Source organism: Dioscorea cayenensis, chromosome 10 (assembly GCF_009730915.1).
Source record: "Dioscorea cayenensis subsp. rotundata cultivar TDr96_F1 chromosome 10, TDr96_F1_v2_PseudoChromosome.rev07_lg8_w22 25.fasta, whole genome shotgun sequence".
NCBI lineage: Eukaryota > Viridiplantae > Streptophyta > Magnoliopsida > Dioscoreales > Dioscoreaceae > Dioscorea > Dioscorea cayenensis.
Genome location: NC_052480.1, coordinates 21187286 through 21206249, shown reverse-complemented (window position 1 = coordinate 21206249; position 18964 = coordinate 21187286). Strand labels below are relative to the sequence as shown.

The following is an 18964-nucleotide window of genomic DNA, read 5'->3' as shown; positions in this document are numbered from 1 at the left end:
TAATATATAAAAAAAATAAAAGAAAAACCACATGATTCTAAAAGACAATGTATAATCATATTTTCATCCATTTTCACATAATTAAATATCAAAACCAAATCATAAAATCAAACAAAATTGAGAATTAAAATTTCTACTTTAACAATTTCATAAAAGAACAAAAAAAATCTTTATTTTTTTCAAAGAAGTGTATTTATTTTTAAATGAATTATAAAAGTTACACATTAATGATCCATGGGTATTTACGTAATTTGATCAGTATCCCACTTTAAGAAGCTTCTACCCGCCGTGTCCAGGGATAACCTACGCCTGCGAAAAAACTAACAGGAATTTCCGTGAAACGTATACGTGGCATTTTTTAATTGGCTTATTGTCGATTAGTCGTAGTAAATTCCTACAACTTGCTTCGCAGGGGATCCACGCGTGAATTCATTACCTCATGATCCTTCAATCCATCATCGACACGTGTCATAACCTCTGTTTTAAGGTTTCAGATCCCAATTTTGGTCCCCAAGAAAACACACCCAAAATGCTAACTCTTGGTCCCCTTCCATGTCTTTTAACCATCCAACCCTTATAAGTTTTTAAAATTATAATTTAAAATTTAAAAGTTTTTTTCCTACAAGTATATACTTATTTTTATTAAAATATTTTTTTTTCAGAAAATTAATTATATATGTATGACTTTAGATTTTAGTTTGTAAACAAAATAAAATTTCATTTTGACTCTTAAACTATATGAATTTATTTTATTAGGTCATAAGTTGCAACAACAGTCATATTAGATGAAAAGACTAAAATTAACAATTTTATATAATTTAAGAGTGAACTTTAGTAAATTCATATTATTTAAAATTAGAGGAAAAACCAACAATAATTCAAAATTTAGAGAACTAAGATGTTTTATTAAAGTAAATTCATGTATATAACATGTGCTTGCATGTAATTATGGAGTTTGCAGGGTTATATGTGGAAATGATCCTTTTTAGTTTTATCTGTTTATAACCACCAATATGCATTATACAGAATATTATAATTTATATACCCAATTTAAAAAAAATCCATAAAAGACAAATGTTCACAAATTGCATTCATACCCTTCTACTTAACCACAAAACAATTTTTTTTAAAGATTGTTAATTTTAACCTCATTTTCTTTTTCTTCTTTAGTTTTATATATATATATATATATATATATATATGTTACAAATGTACCTACATATCTCACTAAACTTTCTTTTTCTATGAATAATCCTTATAAATTAATATTTTTTAAATAATACAAATATATATGTCCTCATAAAGTTGTGAAATGGTTAACAGATTATTTGAGAATTCATTTACAAATTCATTTGAGAAGTCGAATTTACAATAATAATAATATTTTAATTATATTAGGTTATTTATTTACCAAATATGCTTTTTGAACTTTTTTTTTACTCACAATAATTTAAAAACTAATTTTATATTTAACATCTAGAAAGTTTAAAATAGGAAAAAGGAACAAATTTTGGGAAATTAATTTTATAATTTAGTGTTATAACCAAATATAAAAATGAGTTGTTGATGCAATTTTTGTTGAAAAGTTCAAAATTGTTCTTAACAATATTTATACGTTTATTTTGGTTCTTAAAACTAAGTAATAAATTATTTAAAATTTAATCCAAGTAGATTTTCATAAGAAAAATCAAAATAAATATTTTCATATAGTTTCTGAACTAATAATAAAGTTGTAGCTTTTAAGTTCAAAAACTAAAATAGATATATTAGCATATAAATAATGCATATATTTTTGGAAATCTAAAATTTTTAAAAAAATCATATTAATTTTTTAATATCATTCTTATTTAAAATATGATTTAATAAAATATGTAGTTGAATATTTTATTGGAAGTTGTAAAAATACATTAAATATAAAGTATAAATTTGGAAAAAAACAATACTTGATGCTTCATGAAGTTTTTAAATAGATAAATAAAAAAGGCAAAAATATAGCATTCGACAAGGTCTGTTTAGTCTTTTTACTTTTGAGAAAGACGACAAGCACCAGAACGGCAGAACCCAGGGACGTGCACGTGTGGGGAGCAAGGCTCAACGCCGACTCACGTGCCCTCACCTGGTGTAAGACATGAGGTTTGATCCCGGGTCCTCCCCCGTAACGAACACCCTACGATTGGTCTTTTTACATTTTTTAATTATTTTTAAAATAAAAAAATAATTTAATAATTAAAGCGGTAACCTTTTTGTGTGACTTCTCAATGTCTCTCTCATTCACGTTCTCTGTCTCTCTCTCTCTCAGAGTCTTTGTATGTCGATAAATAGCAAAGAGAAGGCGAAGCTTGGCTTCTCTCAAAGCCCCTTTTTCCTCTCTTGAATTCTAGGGTTTCCCTTCTTCGATCTTCGATCGTTCTGCGACAGAGGGAGAAGGAGGAGAGTGGATTCCAAGGAGCAGATGGGGAGGGGTAGAGTTGAGCTGAAGAGGATCGAGAACAAGATCAACAGGCAGGTAACCTTCGCCAAGCGCCGTAATGGCCTTCTCAAGAAGGCCTATGAGCTCTCTGTCCTCTGCGATGCTGAGGTCTCCCTCATCATCTTCTCCACTCGTGGAAAGCTCTACGAGTTCTGCAGCAGCTCTAGGTTTATATCTATCTATTTGAAAGTTAGGGTTTTTATTTTTTTTAATGATTTTTTTACTTGTACTGAGTTTCCTGGCTTTTTTTGTAGAAAAATGGAGGTAGATAGCGAGGTAGTGATGGAAAGTTGGGAACTTTTAGTTAGGTTTTGAAGGATTAGTGAGGTTGAGTTTTTTATTGCATTTTCTAGGGTTAGGGTTTGTGATCTTATAGATCTAGTGTTTTTTTTCGTTAAAAGCTTTTCAAAATCTAGGTTTCCCCTTCTGTGATCTGAAATTATGGTTGTCTGCTGGATCTTTGAAGGTTTTCCTCCTTTTTTTCGTTCAGTTTTCTTCTCAAATTTCCATTTTTGGATCTAACACAAGCAAGCAAAGTGAAAGATGAAAACTTTTGCATATGTGAATCCATTAATCTTCATAGTGTATAACTTTCTCCCTTCAAAGATCTCAATGAGTCTTGGTTCTGCATGGCTTCTCCCTATACTTTTAATCTTTCTATTGAATTTTGTTCTCCAGTGTTCTAGGGTTTCTAGCTTCCTCTATTAATTTCTATAATCTTTAAAAGAAAATTTTCTCATGTCTTCATAAAAGTTGAGGGAGTCTTTGTTCTTGCTCTTCCTATATGCATGAATTAATTTCAACTTAGTTTTGCTGATTTCTAGCTGGATGTAGAATGCATATTAATTGTTATAATCAAGAAAAAAAAAAGGTTTCTTTTCTTTTTCAGTTTTCTTCAATCCAAGGCTAATTTCTTTTCGAAGATTTTAAGGTTTCTCTGGGTTCTACGTTTTATCTTTCAGTCACATCTACTATAAAGAAATTTACATAAATTGAGGTGGAGATACTGATAAGACTAATTTCTCTTTTCCCAAAAAACGGTTTCTTTTCTTCCTCCAGCTTTGCAAGAGCACCCGGTTTATATTCCGGTCCGTTACTTTGCATAGAAATCTCTGCATTGTCTCTTTCTAACTCTTCTGTTTTCTCATTTCACATTCAGAGTCCATAATGTCATTTAAGGGGATCTTCTAACATGTGCACTAGGCCAGTAACTTTACTGTATTTTCGAAAATAATAAAACTATGCATCTTCAAATTGATTTCTGTGAATGATAAACTTAATTGTCTGCTCCTTGTTCATGTTCACAATTAGAATCTTTACACCATGCAAGAATGCTCATATATATTCAGTTGAACAATTATTTCATTCTCTTGTTTTTAGTGCTCTTGGGCAGTAATCAATTGCATCCCTAATGGAAAGTTCTGCCTCGTCAATTTCATAGTTTATCTAATTGTTATTCTCAAGTTTTCTTCCTCGTGTTTTTACCTGAAATTCATTAGTACTTAATAACTTATAAATGTCTAAATTGATTTATCATGGGCATGCCTTAATTGCACATGAAAATCAGTGTGCTATGTAATGAATTATGGTAGTGCATGAACAGGCATTATCTGGCGTCTAGGTAAAGCAAGACATTTCTTAAAACACTGTATACGGAATTATAATAAATAAATCAATGTAATTGATGAACATAATAAAGAAATGTGGAGTGGAGTTAATTGAATAAGTTCTAATAAAAGTCATATAAAGGATCCATATAGATGAGCAGCAATTAGTAGAATGATTAGTGGAGCTAGACATATAGAAAATAAATTTCCATTTTCCAATCATAATGAAATCACATAGATGTTCAAATTTGTTGTTTTTATTCTCAATGCATGACTATTATAAATTGTATTATTTTAATTATTAAGGTTGGTGTTGGGATAAATTTTACTTGGATGTTATGGAAAAACATTTCAATCATGAGGTTTCACGTTAAATAGAATTGAAACAGAATAAGTAAATTATAAATTTACTTTATCAAGAGCACTATCATTATTAATATATTATATCTTGGTGTTTTGGAATATTTAAAAGGATGGTGAACTTATTAAAACTAATATAAAAAATGGATTGATAAAAGAGTCTGGGCTAACCCAATGGTAATTACTCGTGCTTGTGATTGAGAGATCTCAAGTTCAAATCTCTCAGAGTACAATTTACTTTCTGGGTCTCCTGTGAGAGTTCTGTGTAAGGAATACCTCTCATTCTCGTTCAAAGTTGCATGGTGGGGGTTATCCCCAGGTTCCTCAATACCCGTTTGTCATTTGCTTTGTTGCTTGCTGATTTTATAAAAAAAAAAAAAATACAAAAAAGACCGATAATATGTAGATTTTTTTAATAATATTTTTAACAATATAATTATATTAATTTTATGCTATTAATTATATGACTAGAATTTCCTTAATCAACAATATGTAGCTCTTGTAACCACATTGACTTGCGTTGCTGATTAATTTACTTCAACTCTATTAGAAATTCTAATTTTTCATCATACTAATACTGTTTTCTTTTAATCTGTAGCATGATGAAGACACTTGAGAGGTATGAGAAATGTAATCACGGAGCACCTGAAGTAAATGTAGTGACAAGGGAGACTCAGGTATGATAAACTTTTATCTGTTCTCTGATCGGCTTTCTGTTTTCTAGTCTAAATTTATTCTTATTTTTCTTATTCTTTGCCCCATACAAATTCTAAAGAATTATACCTCCATCATATTTAAAATTTAATGAAGTCGTCATACTCATTGTTTTGCTGATACATTCTTGATTCTCCAACTGAAAATATAACTTGCATTTGTATTGAAAAAAAATGGTGGAATATTTGTGTGGTTGAATGTGTTTTTTCTTTTGTTCATTTCATTAATCAAAACAAAAGCTTATGCAACAGACACAGAAATTATGTAAGCATGTGAATGTGTTTTAATTGCATCCACATTTTCTCAAAAAAAAATTGCATCCACATTTTTCAAAAAAAATTGCATCCACATGACTCTTTGAAAGACAAAAGCTACAATTTGAATTTGTATGCCTATTTATCTACATAAACTTGACAAAATTCAGCAACAAACATTAGACAACACAGTAAAGCTCTAGTTTCAATTTGTCTGGTTATTTATCCTACAGTACACATGTATCATTCTAAGCCTCACTTCTTTGTGAGCAGAGTTGTCAGCAGGAATACTTGAAACTAAAAGCAAGGGTTGAAGCTTTACAAAGATCACAAAGGTAAAGATTAGACCTTAAAACCCTAAAAATTCTTAAACCTATTTTTATTTATTTCCCCTCTCTTCACCATGCACATTCAGGAATCTCCTGGGTGAGGACTTGGGACCATTAAGCAGCAAGGAACTGGAGCAACTTGAACATCAACTTGATTCCTCACTCAGACTAATCAGATCCACCAGGGTAATTAATAAATAACATTTCATTTCATTTCATTTTTTATCAACACTTTAAAACCAAACCAAAACCCTAAACTTATCTTTGTTCCTGTATATATCTGCAGACTCAACACATGCTTGATCAGCTTGCTGATCTTCAACGTAGGGTGTGTATAAAAACAACACTATAAATAAGACGCTACTTATTTACTTAATTTTCATTCACTTTTACAATTCAACATATAATTTTTTACAGGAACAAATGCTATGTGAGGCTAATAAAACTCTAAAGAGAAGGGTATGATTTTCCTCTCGTGTTTCAGGCCATTGTTTGTTTTCTTCCTCCATGTTGATGTAGACAAGTTGTCCTCATGTGCATAAATATTGAACTGATACTTTTCTGTTGAGAGATGAAGACAAACAATAATTTAAGAACTAATCTACACTTATAGCCACAAAAATTACTCTAATTGTTTGCAGTTGGATGAAAGCAATCAAGCAAACCAACAGCAAGTCTGGGAATCTGATGCTCATGCAGTTGGTTTTGTTCGGCAGGCACCGCAACCTCCGGCGGATGCGGCCGGATTCTTCCATCCTTTAGAGTGTGAACCTACTCTGCACATTGGGTAATCCATCTGTTGTTTATCTTGATTTCTTATTGAAATATGAGCATTTAGAACTTTTAATTTTCAGGTATCAGCCTCATGAGCAAATACAAATTGCTGCAACACCAGGGTCTAGTATTAGCACTTTCATGCCCGGATGGCTTGCTTGAGAAAAACAGGCCATATATATACATATATATATATATATATATATAGGATTTGCTTCATCATATATCTCTATACTTAGCTTGCATTTAATGAATATGTTGTATAAGACTCTTAATTATTCTGTATGAAACTTATTTGCATGTTTTCAATGTATTTTCTGACAAGAATAAGTTGAAATACTCTTATATTTGTTTTCTGATAAATTGCTTTGATGATGGCTCCATAATGCCTTGAAAAATAAAAAAGATCATGTTTGAGTATATATTTATTACCCATATCTATGCATTGGGGAGAGTAACTGCTTGGCAATAAAAGATGGTAACTCTTTCACTTGCTTGGAAAAGATTGAGGGAGAAATTTTCTTTCACAACATTGCTTGTAATGAGTGACTTGTCCATCTTACCAAATATATATATATGTATATACATTTCATAGTCTACTAATGTCCTTAAATAATAAATCTAGGGACGACCATTGATCAGCCATTAGATCAGAATCCAACGAGCACACTAGAGGTGGGCACGGGCCGTCCGGCAACCCGGCCCGGAACCGCCCGCTGGTCACTGAACCGGCGGGCGGTTCATTGACTCGTAACCGCCCGTATTCTAGACGGGCCGGTGACGGTTGGGTTTCTCAACTCGGGCGTGGTTCCCGAGCCGTACAGTTTCAACGGCACGGCCATGCTCATGTAAGAAATAAAGCGATCGCAGCATGGTTTATTATTATTATTTAAGTAAATGACGTGTTGGTCGTGGGATTTGAACCCATGACCTTAAACCTAGACAACAAAAACAAACCACTGAAATTTACTCTTTTATTTTTTTAACATCAATTAGAAAATTATATACGAGATAGATGTAGGATATAGATCAAAAATATTTTTACATATATATTTAATTTATAAAAAAATTAAGAGACCATATAATAAATTAAAAAAACTATATAAATCAATATGAAAAAAATATCAAAGTATCAAAAAAATAAATTTTTTTATAAATATTTTTTTCTTTTAAAAAAATAATTATTTTTGTTAATCCTCTTTTTAGCTCATAAGCACTAATTCCTACACATGCACTACTCTTAAATTCTCTTAAATAGGAGCACTCTTATTTGTCACATATATATTAGATTATTTTTGTTTTCAATTTATAAAATAAAAAAATTAAATTACAAAAAAATTATTTTTTTAAATTATGTATATTAATTTATAAAAAAAATATTAGTAAAAAAAGGAATATCTTTTGAATAATAGTTAACACCATATTATTTTTGATTAGTAACTTTTTTTCAATGACAACATGATGAAAGCACAATAATAATCCTATAGTTAAAAACCAAATTGAAATTTAGAGGCAACCTAAACTATAATAAATAAATAAGTTGATGATAACTTTTAATTTAAAAATAAGAATACTACTTGATATGTAATTTTTTTGTTGAACTTAAAAAAAGGTGTCTTAATAATTTAATTTGATAGATAAACAAATAAAAAAATGTAACTTATTTTTATCCTTTTTGAAATTATTTTGATATTTCTTAAAAAAATTTTAGTTATTATAAATTATTTTAATTTTTTTGTTGCTTGGAATTAAATTTTTTTAAAAAAATTTGTAACTTCTTTATATTTATTTATTGTTTATATTTAAACATGAAAGATGTGTAGATCGATTGGGTAATGTGATAATTCCTATGGTGATGGTCCCGTTTGAATCTCATCTTTGGCATTATTTTTTAAAGTTTATTCATTTCATTTGTAAATAAAATATTATAATTTAGTAATAAAATATTATTTAATATAATAAAAATGATAAAAAAACCCGCCGGGTCAAAGCGGGACTGGCCCGGACCCGCGATTCTTCGTCATAAAGCAGGGCGGGTCCGGTTCATTCTTTTGAGTGAACCGGGACCCGTGATCTCTGGTCAACCCGGCCCGTGGCCTCTATCGTAGCAGGGCGGTTCGGGTCCGGGTTTTCACCGAACCGGACCCGGCGAGCCCGGTTAACCGGCCCGTGCCCACCTCTAGGGCACACAGTATTGTAAATTGTATCGATAATACAATGCCCTCTGAAGATAGAAGAAATAGTGATCATCTCCTATTATGGCACCAAACTACATTGCCAAAGTAGATCTAGTTGGCTCCTAATTTAATCATGGACTCTCTTAGATTGCTTATATCATCCATCCTATATTCTATAAAGTCGATGTATTTTGAAGTAGTACTAATCGAATCGTTCAACTTCATCTTTTTTTTTTCACTTAATTAGGAGCTATAAACATCTAAAAAATGAACATTGAATAACTTTTATCATAATCATGATTGATGAAAATTTCGGAAGTCAAAGATTAATTAATTTCTTTGTCGCAAAATCTTCTATGGCAAAGATATTTCAGATTTTATTAGATTGGCTCTAAAGGTTAAATATCTAGAAATCCCATAGGTCATCAATGGAGCTATTAATATGTCAGAGCTGAATATTTAATAAAAAAAATATATTAAATGAACGTAGTAAAATAACCTTAAAAAAAATGATCTAGTGTTTTAAAGTCTAGCAAATATAATAATAATATTAATAATAATAATAATATATTTTATGGGGTTATTTAGAAAAAAAAAATTATTTTCAATATTCATATAATAAATGTCCTCCGTCCCATTATAATGGGGCCGACAGACTACAGACATATCATGAAATTGAATTAAACAAAAATTCATATGATTAAATGCAAAACACGTGAAATTGTTCACTCCGTACACAGCGTGTGAATCATGCATGAAATCGGTATCTGCCTCTCATTCTGCCACGTCATCATTCTTCTGATATTAAATTTGCACGTGTCGAAAATCTACCGGTCTTTTTTTCCTCAACCTCTATAAAACAGCAAACGCTGTAGTCACTAATATCATCTGGGCCCCACTTTGTTATTAACAAGTAAAAATATGACACGTCATGAAAATAAAACTCTTTTCCTGTCCAATCTCCCCCAGCCAACCCCATCCCACTCCCGCTCATTCGCCAGTCAAATACCCTCCTGTTCTGATTCTCTTTTCCGAAGCAGAGAGAATCAGAGAAAGAAAAGAAGAGAAGAGGTTTTTAATTTCTACCGTTTTTAGGAATTAGGGTTAGGGTTTTGAAGATGAGGCATGGAAAAGAGCATCATTACTCGAAGGGGATCGACGAGCTGTGCGAGCTGTTACTCAAATTCATTGATTTTTCTCCGGCGAAGATGCCGCCGGTGACGCCTGCTGGGTTGGTGTCGCTGTTGTTAGGGTGTTCGTTGGCATTGATGCTTTGTGGGTTTGTAACTTTCATCATTGGGTTCATCTTGATGCCTGGGGCTCTGGGGATGGCGATGGTGCTTTCTTTGGTTGAGATTGGAAAGGCTGTTCTTTACCCTGCCATTTCGCCCAAGAAGATGCCAAGTCAGTTTTTATTCTCTAATTTTGAGTTGTGTTTTTGTTATTTTATCTGATATTGTGAGAATTAATTATCAAAATTGATAGATTATTGCTTTGGTATCCGATTGATTGTGTGTTATATGTCCATTGAATTACTGTTTTCTTTCAGGTCATATTTGCTTGTATCATTGTGTTTTTGAATAGTAGATGATAAGTACTCTTTTTATATGAATATAAATAGTACAGAACAGTACTGAAACTCGGATGTACAATATATGTACAGTATGAAATTAGTATAAGAATCTCGGGTGAACAGTGTATAAACAGTATGACGAATAGTACTATCGGGAGATGGATTTGAACTCATGACCTTCTCCTTATACTTTGGTGTCATACCACTGGATTTTTCGGTCATATTTGCTTGTATCTTTTTTGAAGGTTTTTTTTTATTTTTTTTTAATTTTTTTTTATATGTCTATTTAGAAAATTTGTGAAACATTGATTTTTATTTCAAAATTTATTCTTTATTTTTAATATACTGTTACATTTTCTAATAATTTTTTTTTTAAATTAAAATATTATGTTGAGAGAAAGAACAAAATGTACAATTAAATTTTAAAAAGAATTAATAAAATATTAATGAGTTTAAATGGGTTAATTTTGAAAAGTTGATAAATTTTTTATAAATTTAATAAATTAACTAATTTTATCTGATTTTTTTTTATAAATATAAATCGGTTAATTAAATTGGTAAATAAAGTACGGATGAGTATGCAAAATAGAGTCTTTATAAATGCTCTTTTGACTGTTATGCTTTTGGAACTATGTATGATCATGTACATCTTAATATCTTATCCTGGTAAAAGATTATGTAAACGAATTGAAATTTCAACCATTTATTGAAAGCACTTGTCATGCTTTGGGACCAGTGAGCCATAATTAACTCTTATACTCAAGCTTTGTTTTTCTTTTCTTGGACTAACTAATAATTCCATGTTAATTAATTTAAAAATAAAAAATTTAAATATATAAATCTAAATTTTTATTAAAAATAGCTTAAATTTTTGTATTGAATTGAGATAAAAAAAAAAAATATTCGATTTGCATTTCACATCGTTTCAAAGTTTGCTTTATTTAGTGAATATATTAGGTCAAAATTAGTAGTATCTTTGGTTTGCAATTAACATACTCTACCAAAGAGATCTTAATATTAATTATCTTGTTGCTATCCAATATTGTCTTGTTTTTAGTTTGAATTTAATCTGAAATGTCACAGTAAGTAGTTTGGAAGTGACTTCTTATTTGTTATATATTTGTTTCATATCATAAGTATTAAATTTCACACACTAAATTTGCAAAGTTGACTATGCAAGATATCTATTAGATATGTTGCACGAGGAATTAAATGTTGAAATACAAATTGATGTTAATTAGTGGAATTTGTGCATGATTATCTTATGAAATACATTTTTTAAGCTTAGCACCTAAATTTTTTAGTTGAGCATTGATCATGAAATTTTAGTTATTTAATGACATAGACAACATGAAAACTCAACTACTCATTGAAAGCACTTGTCATTGTTTGAAGCTGGTGATCTACTAAAACTTACAATCAAGCTCTACTCGTTTAGGTGTACAAGAGCTGTACCATGAGAAAAATATGGCCTTTCTTCTTCAACCTTACCGTACAAAAAAAACCCTTGGAAGTTGATCTTAATTATCCCGGTGCTATTTTTTATTTTTATTTTTATTTTATAATCTGAGATGGCATAGTAGTAAGTTTCCAGGTAGCACTTCTTATTTCCGGTCATTATTATTATTATTTTTTTAGTCATTTTTATTTGTTAATTTTGACTAATTCACATAGATTAAAAAAGTCTATTGAACATAGTTAGTAATCTAAAATTTATAACAAATTATATTAACTTTCCAACATTATTTTTATTTAAAATATTATGATTTATTGGAAGTTGTAGAAGTATATTAAATATAATGGATAAATTTGAAGAACCAATATTTAATAATACTTCATAAATTTTTAAATGAAAAATCCTTTGATTAATAAATGCTGATATCCGGTTTGATGCTAGAGGAAGCTGAACATGCTTATCTCTTGCTATTTATTTGTTTAAAAAAAAACTAACAACCCACATGACCCTCTATTTTCATGTTTCCAAATTGGAAGAATGAGTTCCATGTTCCTTTACACCAATTGGCCCATTCTTTAATGTTTCTTTTGTATACTGTACTAAACTTAAACAAGTTTTGGTCTTCGAATTGTTTGATAGAAATTTATCTGCAGAGTGAATGCTTAAAATCATTCATATATATCTACATATATGGCATTGCCAAAACCTTAGATGTAGCTCTGCAATTTAGGATATACCGATAACTCATAATTTGGGAAGTTAATAATGACAGTTCACCATCAGGTAATTAAGGTCTTAGAAATTCCAATGAAGCAACTAAACCTGACATATTTATGTGGTTATTTTCAAAATTATGTGTTATGATCCCATGAATAGCAGGAATTACAGTTAACAAATAAAGTTTATAACTATTGTTCCTCCAAACTTTTGTGTCAACTGGACTACCTAGAAAGTTGTCTCTCTTGAATAGCCTTTGATCAGTTTTACTGTGCTCACTAGAAAGATGGTATGAATTGATATCCCTGGTTTTGATTGGTTTTTAATTGAACAGTGAAAAATTGATCATCCACCTGGAATTGTTTTTTAGGCATCTTTATCTATGATATTTTATCTGTTCTGTTGATGATTTCACTCATATGACAATCATTACTTAATTTAGATAATGTTTAGTTTTCTTCGTCGAATTATTTGCTTTTCAAACTGTTCCCTTGCTAGTTTGTCATAATATGCATCGTTTGCTTTGCTTGTTTCTGTTGGGTTCTGACTATAATAAATGACTTTTGTCTTCTTTTTTTTTTTGTTCTTAAATTTGTCTTATATTTTTGTATTTATGCTGCAGATCAGACACTTCTCCAAATTACCAATAATTTGACTACAATATTAAAAAAGCTACTCAGTAACAAATCAAATCTCCCATGAAAAATGGTAACCGGTATCATCAGCACCAGATTGATTGTTATGCTTTCTGTAACATTTGGTTAGCAAAATGCAGTTATACCACGCACAAAAACCTTCATCAATGTACATTATTTTTCAAATTGATGTACGATGAAGTTATATTATCACAATATGATGTGATCTTTGAATGAAATGAATTTGGTATTGTTTGCCGGCCATTTGTGTTGTTATGAACCATGGATAGACAAAGTCTTCAAAGGAACCAACAGGAAAAGAACAAGAGAAAAGATGAAACTCCATCATGGTGATGAATTGACATAAACTTAATCTGCATTTAATTATTATCTAATCTTGATGTTAACTATGTTGTACACCAAGCAATATTAAATATTTTATATAGATGATGAAAACAGAAGACAAGGTATTCTATATAAGAAGTAGAAGTACAGATTCAGTCTATACTTAACTGGATTCAATGGTTATATCTCTATTTCCAATGGTTCAAACAATGGTAAAATTAAATTAACACAAGAAGTATAGGGAGACACACTATATATAAATATATAAAGTATAATATTAGCTTCTATTTCCAATATATATATATATATATATATAAGCTTCATCCTTAACACATCTCTCTCTCCATACATAATAAATAGATGTAATTAATTAAGAAATATAGAGAAACAACAAATCCAAGAAGAAACATTAATTAAGGCACAATTTTCAAAGCGTTTTTGGCTTTAAAACTTGTCATTTTTATTTTTTATTTAGGATAGTTTTATTTAATTTTGATGATCAACATGAAATGTAGGGTATGAGTATATTGTGATATAACTCACTAAATCGTTTTATTTTTAAAAAAAATTAATCTAAAAGAATATATATATATATATATATATATATATATAAAACAATTATATTTCGTAACATAGGTCAAATGTTAAGTCATATTAAATATTTTGAAAGTATGACAATATAAATAAATAAATAATTACTCTACTAGCATATTATACTAAATATCTTGAAAGTATAAGGATGAAAATTAACATTGCCAGAGATTATAATGACAAAATAACTAAGTACAAAGAAACAATCAAATTTGACACACTAACAACATTCATTAATTAATGAATTAGTGACTACTTCAAATCATTTCACTTTCAAGCTTGACAATTAAACATAAAGAAGACCCAAATTTCAATCACAAGAAAGAAGAGGAAGAAATACACATCAATGAGATTCATGAGACATTATTGAAACATCATCATTGAAGAAGAAGACAGAAGAACACAGAAACTTTTCCTTTCTTTTTATAGAAACTAACAGAAATCTCACACTCTATCTACATTAAAGAAAAAGACGATGAAGAAGAAGAAGAAGAAGAAGAAGAAGAAGGAGATACCAACTTGTCCTTTTTTTTTTATGGAAACAATAACAATCTTCACTTAGTCTGTTCTTCTTCTAAAAGAAGAAGAAGGAGGAGAATATTTTAATTAAAAAAAAACATTGAAAATACGAAGAAGAAAGAGTAGTCATGAAGAAGAAGAAGAAGAAGAAAGAAAGTAAAAGAAAGAAAGAGATGAGGAGCTTGCTAGCCAGTGTAGATGTGGACACCAATGGCAATGAGGAAGATGGTGATGAGTCCAAAGAAGATGATGGTGTGGACAAAGATGGAGATGCCACTGGTCTTAAAGTTGTTGAACTCCACCACCCTTCCATTCCCTGGCAACTGGAACAACAACCCTGGTGTCAATAACACAAAGAGCACCACTGCTATCACCACTGGTCCCCAGTCCGCCATTAATCTTCTTCTCCTTTTTCTTCTTATTTTATCTCTACCACCTTCTTTTGATCTCTTTCTCTTCTCTTTCTTATCATGGTAAGAGATGAAAGAAGAAGGGAGTATTCAACTGATCTTTCTCGTGGTCCTCTCTTTGGTTTTGTCTTTCCTTTTGCTCTTTGTTTGTTTCTAATTATATTGATAAGAGAGAAGGTATAGTATATTCATTTGGATCTTCTGCCTTGTAATCGTACCTTTTTGATGATTACGAGACTGAAACTACATTAACAATGGTAAGTAATAGTTACCCATTTGGTTGTGCTTGGCTATGTAATAGTTTTTATATAAAATTCTTTTAGTTGAATTTTATTTAGAGGTATATTGATAAGTACAAAAATGACAGAGTGCAATAGGTAGATACCTTTCATTGTTAGGTTACTTAATTATTTTTATTGGTTTTGATTGACTCCTTTTTTGTTCTAGATGTCTTTAAACCTTTTTATTTTCGGATGTAAAGATGTCCTTAACCTGTTGTTTTAACTCTTTGTATATATATTTGCTTTCTTTGTATGGGCATCTTATCCATTTTTTTTTAACCAAAGGAAAAAACATTGCAAGGGCATAAAAATCCTACCAATTTTAGAAGGTTGTATAAATAATGTTTTACATTTGTAGATGTTTGTAAGCAAAAAAAGAAGTTGTCTTTTAACTCCTAAAATACTTCTGTTATTTCTTCAAAAAAAAAAAAAAATACTTCTATTAGGAACATTGGTTCATCTGAGCAAACTTTATTGAAGCAAGCTTCTATAGTTGAAACGCTTATTTTCATGACGAAATCCAAATAGAGCCCCAAGTTGTGGACATAAAAAGACAAAAACTATTTATTTTATAAAATAAAATAAACATCTTTATAATAAAAACAAACATATCTAACTTCGTCAAGTTTGGTTGTGGGGTACAATATCCATTTCCCATCCTACCCACTACTCAAAGTTAATAAATATTATCTTTAATAATTTATTTTAATTTATTAATACTAGAAGGGGGAAAATAAACTTACATCCTTGAAAAACTTTTCACTTTTCAATCCATCACATTTTTTTTCACCTTGCTAAAACATTTTTTTTTTATTTTTTTTAATTTTTGAATTCAAATGAGATGAAACAACAAATTTACTTTTAGTGAAGGGGACCACACCTTAATTAAGTCTTCAAATGAACTCATTCGCCACAACAATACAAAGTTGTGTTAGGATGAGATCGCATCAATAACAGTTTATGTCCAAGATCCCTTAACCCTAACCCTAATACCGGCGAGAGAACTCAATGGCTGTAGATGATTGCGATTCTCAAGTGAAGGCTTGCTCCCAATATATATATATATATATATATATATATATATATATATATATATATGGTCAGAGTAGAGCTTGGGAAGCACGTGAGGGTCGGATGTTTTCGACCTGTTATTAAATCCGTTTAGGTCCCGGATCCCTAACCCTAACCTTAACCTCAGAGAGAGAACTCAACGGCTAAAGACAATTGCGATTCTCCAATGAAGGCTTGCTCCCAATATATAGAGTCAGAGATGAGCTCGGGAAGCATGCGAGGGTAGGATCCTTTCAACCCGTTATCATATCCGTTTAGGTTCCGGATCTCTAACACTAACCCTAATGCCGGCAAGAAAACTCAATGGCTGAAGATGATTGCTATTCTCCAGTGAAGGCTTGTTCCCAATATATATAGTCAGAGGTGAGCTTAGGAAGCATGCGAGGGTCGGATCTTTTCAACCTGTTATCAGATCCGTTTAGATCCCGGATCCCGAACCTTAACCAAAACCCTAACACCGGCGAGAGAACTCAATAGCTAAAGACAATTACGATTCTCCAGTGAAGGCTTGCTCAAAATATATATAGTCAGAGATGATCTTGGGAAGCACGTGAGGGTCGGATCTTTTCGACCCGTTATCATATCTGTTTAGGTCCCAGATCCCAATCAGAAGCCAAATTCGTTAAAAGATCTTTTCGACCCGTTATCGATCCGTTTAGGTCCCGGATCCCTAACCCTAATACTAAAGCCGGCGAGAGAACTTAATGGCTGAAGATAATTGTGAATCTCCGGTGAAGGCTTGCTCCAAATATATATAGTCAAAGATGAGCTCAGGAAGCACGCGAGGGTAGAATTGTTTCGAGTCGTTATTAGATCTGTTTATGTCCCGGATCCCTAACTCTAATCCTAACGCCGGCGAGAGAACTCAATGGTTGTAGACGATTGCGATTATCTAATGAAGGCTTACTTCCAATATATATATATATATATATATATATATATATAGTCAGAGGTGATCTTGGGAAGCACGTGAGAGTCGGATGTTCTCGACCTGTTATCAGATCCGTTTAGGTCCCGGATAACTAACCCTAACCCTAACAGCGGCGAGAGAACTCAATGGCTAAAGACAATTGTGATTCTCCAGTGAAGTCTTGCTCCCAATATATATAGTCAGAGATGAGCTCGGGAAGCATGCGAGGGTAGGATCTTTTCAACCCGTTATCATATCCGTTTAGGTTTTGGATCCCTAACACTAACCCTAATGCATGCGAGAGAACACAACGGCTGAAGATGATTACGATTCTCTAGTGAAGGCTTGTTACCAATATATATACTCAGAGGTGAGCTTGGGAAGCATACGAGGGTCAGATCTTTTTGACTTGTTATCAGATCCATTTAGATGCTGGATCCCTAACCCTAACGCTGGCGAGAAAACGCAATGGATAAAGACAATTACGATTTTCTAGTGAAGTCTTGATCAAAATATATATACTTAGAGATGAGCTTGGGAAGCACACGAGGGTCGGATCTTTTCGACTCGTTATCATATCCATTTAGGTCTCGGATCCCAATCAGAAGCCAAATTCGTTAAAAGATCTTTTCAAACCATTATCGATCCATTTAGATTCTGGATCCCTAACCCTAACACTAACGCTGGCGAAAGAACTCAACGGCTGAAGACAATTGTGAATCTCCGGTGAAGGCTTGCTCCCAATATATATAGTCAAAGATGAGCTCAAGAAGCATGCGAGGGTAGGATCATTTCGACCTGTTATCAGATCCGTTTATGTCCCGGATCCCTAACACTAACCCTAACGCAGACGAGAGAACTCAATGGCTGTAGATGATTGCGATTCTCTAATGAAGGCTTGCTCCCAATATATATATAGTCAAAGCTGAGCTTGTGAAGCACGCGAGGGTCGGATGTTCTCGAACTGTTATCAGATCTATTTAGGTCCCGGATCCCTAACCCTAACCCTAACTCCGGCAAGAGAACTCAACGACTAAAGACAATTGTGATTCTCCAGTGAAAGCTTGCTCCTAATATATATAGTCAAAGATGAGCTCAGGAAGCATGCGAGGGTAGGATCTTTTCTACCTATTATCATATCTGTTTAAGTCCTGGATCCCTAACCCTAACCCTAACACCGGTGAGAGAACTCAACGACTGAAGATGATTGCGATTCTAGAGTGAATATATATAGTCAAAGGTGAGCTTGGGAAGTACGCGAGGATCGGATCTTTTCGACTTCTTATTAGGTACGTTTAGGTCCCGTATGCTTAACCCTAACCCTAACGCTGGTGAATGATCTCAACGGCTAAAGACAATTGCGATTCTCTAGTAAAATCTTGCTCAAAATATATATAGTCAGAGATGAGCTTGGGAAGCACGTGAGGGTCGGATCTTTTTGACCCATTATCATATCCATTTAGGTCCCAGATCCCAATCAGAAGCCAAATTCCTTAGAAGATCTTTTCAACCGGTTATCGATCCATTTAGGTCCCAGATCCCTAACCCTAATCTTAATGCCGGCAAGAGAAATCAACGGCTGAAGACAATTGTGAATATCCGGTGAAGGCTTGTTCCTAATATATATATAGTCAAAGATGAGCTCGGGAAGCATGCGAGGGTAGGATCATTTTGACCCATTATCAGATCCATTTATGCCTCGAATCCCTAACCCTAACAATAACGGCAGCGAGAGAACTCAACGGTCGTAGACGGTTGTGATTCTAAAGTG

At 31.9% G+C, this 18964-nt stretch overlaps 3 protein-coding genes across 7 annotated transcripts; 2 read left to right on the top strand and 1 right to left on the bottom strand.

The window, feature by feature from the left end:
• Nucleotides 1–2302: 2302 nt before the first annotated feature.
• On the top strand, nt 2303–6853 carry LOC120270540 (agamous-like MADS-box protein AGL9 homolog). Of its 5 annotated transcripts, none has more exons than XM_039277572.1 (8): nt 2303–2637; nt 5036–5114; nt 5679–5740; nt 5821–5920; nt 6021–6062; nt 6152–6193; nt 6451–6497; nt 6573–6853. In XM_039277572.1, the coding sequence occupies exons 1-8, from the start codon at nt 2453–2455 to the stop codon at nt 6601–6603; spliced, it is 588 nt and encodes a 195-aa protein (XP_039133506.1). In that variant the 5' UTR covers nt 2303–2452; the 3' UTR covers nt 6604–6853. The 5 variants fall into 5 exon arrangements, with proteins under 5 accessions (XP_039133506.1, XP_039133503.1, XP_039133505.1 ...); XM_039277569.1 differs by having other exon boundaries at nt 6376–6497; nt 6589–6847; XM_039277571.1 differs by having other exon boundaries at nt 2304–2637; nt 6451–6521; nt 6589–6847.
• A 2853-nt stretch (nt 6854–9706) lies between these two features.
• On the top strand, nt 9707–13330 carry LOC120270541. The gene is made up of 2 exons (XM_039277573.1): nt 9707–10089; nt 13054–13330. The coding sequence occupies exons 1-2, from the start codon at nt 9804–9806 to the stop codon at nt 13131–13133; spliced, it is 366 nt and encodes a 121-aa protein (XP_039133507.1). The 5' UTR covers nt 9707–9803; the 3' UTR covers nt 13134–13330.
• Nucleotides 13331–14339: 1009 nt separating this feature from the next.
• LOC120270542 lies at nt 14340–15277 on the bottom strand. The gene has a single exon (XM_039277574.1). The coding sequence runs from the start codon at nt 14914–14916 to the stop codon at nt 14707–14709; it is 210 nt and encodes a 69-aa protein (XP_039133508.1). The 5' UTR covers nt 14917–15277; the 3' UTR covers nt 14340–14706.
• Between the last annotated feature and the right edge of the window lie 3687 nt (nt 15278–18964).